This window comes from Fulmarus glacialis, unplaced genomic scaffold (genome assembly GCF_000690835.1).
Source record: "Fulmarus glacialis isolate BGI_N327 unplaced genomic scaffold, ASM69083v1 scaffold24924, whole genome shotgun sequence".
In the NCBI taxonomy this organism is placed as follows: Eukaryota; Metazoa; Chordata; class Aves; order Procellariiformes; family Procellariidae; genus Fulmarus; species Fulmarus glacialis.
This window is the reverse complement of record NW_009210264.1, coordinates 1-2604: the sequence shown is the minus strand read 5'-3', so window position 1 is coordinate 2604 and position 2604 is coordinate 1. Positions and strand designations below refer to the sequence as shown.

General features: G+C 36.5%; 1 protein-coding gene across 1 annotated transcript in view; it reads right to left on the bottom strand.

The window, feature by feature from the left end:
- Positions 1–1966, bottom strand: part of LOC104076301 (ryanodine receptor 2-like) — a gene marked incomplete at both ends in the record, with an annotated part of 30584 nt that extends 28618 nt beyond the window's left edge. Inside the window, one exon of the mRNA XM_009577123.1 lies at positions 1845–1966. Within this exon, the coding sequence (XP_009575418.1) occupies positions 1845–1966 (122 nt within the window). The remainder of the gene's footprint in view (positions 1–1844) is intronic.
- Positions 1967–2604: the final 638 nt, after the last annotated feature.

Here is a 2604-nt window from a genome sequence, read left to right as displayed (position 1 = left end):
GGTGCTCCATTTATGCTGACCTAAAGACCACCGAGCTTCAGCTGTCAGAGGAGCCCGCCATATCCACACAGGCACCCTCCCAGCCTGGCGCTCATCTCCCTCTTTTCTTTCGTTAGAAACACCAAAGGTCCCCAGCAACCCGACCCATGACCATCTTCGCCAGTCCACTCTCCCAAGCTGCACAGCAACCTGCTTGCTCACCAGATTCCTCTCCAGGCCACGATATGGAGCAGAAGCCCCATTTTATATCCTGCTTTTTGCTGGATTAAGACAACACTGATAAGTATTGGCGGGGGGGAGCCGGAGGGCCAGGTTGTTTGCTTGGTTGTCTTGAGGGGTTTGGGTTTGGTTTTTTTTTTTTGGAGGTGGGGGGGGGGGGGGGGTGTTGGTTGTTTTTTTTTTTACTGGCATGTCACTCTGTATTTTCATCTCAAATGGTGAACTTGGGCTGGAAAACTTCTAAATTTAGGAAACATTATGAATTCAGTAGGAATATTTACTGCTGAAGAATAAAAATCTCTTAGAATTAATAATGCAATGTTACAAAAAGATAGCTACAAAAGTTACCTTGAAAACTTAATTTTTATTGTGAGGATGTTATCTGAAGTGCAATTTTTCTACTGACTTTGTGGGAAAGAACTGGGGCACACACTTATGAGAATAATTTTGACCTTCTCCAATTCAGCTTTTTCTTCTTGGAGTAACATCCTGCCAAAACTAAATTGTTAAATACTTCCTTGGACTCCCTGTGCACTCTGCAAAAATCTCCACTGTAACTTAGTAGTATCTTGATTTGTGAAAACTTATCATTAAATTGCTTTTCTCTGTCCTTACCTTTTATGGCATTCTTAGAAGCTTCTAAGAAAATGTATTATTTACAAAGTGACCTAGGGCTTGCATTTCTTTTGTATTTTAAATGTGATACAGTAGGCAATTCTCCTGATAGGCGTTTTTCTCTGTTATTATTTAAGTACCTGGGTAAATGTTTTTCAACAAATTGACATGTCTGTATCTCTGGCTGTGCACTGATTTAGGACATGGTTGCTTCAGGTCACCATCTCCCACATTGTCTTCTCTTGTGACAAATGAGTTCCTATGAAATTCTTATCATTCCATATAGTCTTATTGCATATCATCCTTTTTCTAATGCCAGCTACACTGATGAGAGGGGCCTTTCATCAATTACTGAAGTCACAAACATTTCAGAATTAGCATTTTATCAGTGTTATTTAGGAGGACATTTCGAGTAGGAAGATAAATGCAAATTGCATAAATCCGGCAGTATTTTTAAATGGCTAAAATACTCTAAAATAAAGTATTTTATAGGTTGCAAAATATAAAGGAAACAAGTAGCATTAAAAGGCAACAAATAAGGAAAGTGTAATGGGAGGGTAGAAAGAAGGTGTAATTTCATACTTTTCAGAAAAACTTTTTCTTGAGACTATGAACTTCTTCAGTATATTTGTGCCTTGTACAAGTTTGTAACTTAGAAACCGTACTTAGAAAAGAAAGAGCTAAATGAGGCACCGCATGACTTTCAGCAAATTTTGGCATGGAAAAATCTCTCTTTTATGGTTTGTTTGCATTTTCAGTATGCTTATGCATTCAAATCGAGGCTGAACAATACAGCAATATTAGGAGATAGAGAAAAGAAACTGACCAATACCTCTCAAGGTACATCTCTCCTGAGAACACATAAAAAATTGGCATAAAGTCTGGTTTGAGAAGTATTCATCTGTTTTTTCTGAGGGCTACATTGTTCACTGTTGTGTGAATGGCCACTTTGAATAAAATAAAAGAGGAAAAAAAAGAAAAGGGATGAAAAGATCATTTTAAAAGCACACCTTATAAACCTGTTGAAGAGAAAGACTGTACTACGGATGACACGTGCTGTACGGGATTCTTCATTCTGAGATCTGGACAATGTTAAACCATCATCCATGTGACCTTCATGGTGCATTATTGCCTGCAATACAGAAGTAAAAAGCAGTCACTGCAAAATGAAACCTTATTCATACATAAGAAGCATGAAAACTCACATAGTAAGGCAGGCTAGGAAATGAGGAAGTTACATACAAAAAACAAGAATTAAATTAAAAACAGATAATCCCATGTTTTACTTCCTCATGTCCAAGGACATACTTGTACTGAGCCAGCAGGTTCAGTACCATAATAATCTCAAAGCCACAGATTCTGCAAACAATATACTTCATTAAAAAAAAATTAAAAATCAAGAGTCTAAGGGGTTTTGTTTGTTGTTTGTATTTGTCAATCTTAAAAATAGTTCCCTTACACAGCAGCAGATGCCTAAAGTACAGACAAGGTCAAAACAGGTGTTCTTTAGTGGTCCTGATTTCCAAGGATGTTACTGGCCTTCTCTTCTGACTATGCCTTGAGTCACTACTGATAACTTACAATTGTTCATGTTTAGTTATCATGGCTCTGAAGGCATTCAATCCAATCTACATAAATATTTTAAACTGTTTTAGGTAAAAATGTTTTTTTCATACACACACACAAACTATTTATATTACTTACCTTACTAAATTATTCAATAACATATCTTATTTTGAATTATTTTAGAATTATTTAAGTATTACAATT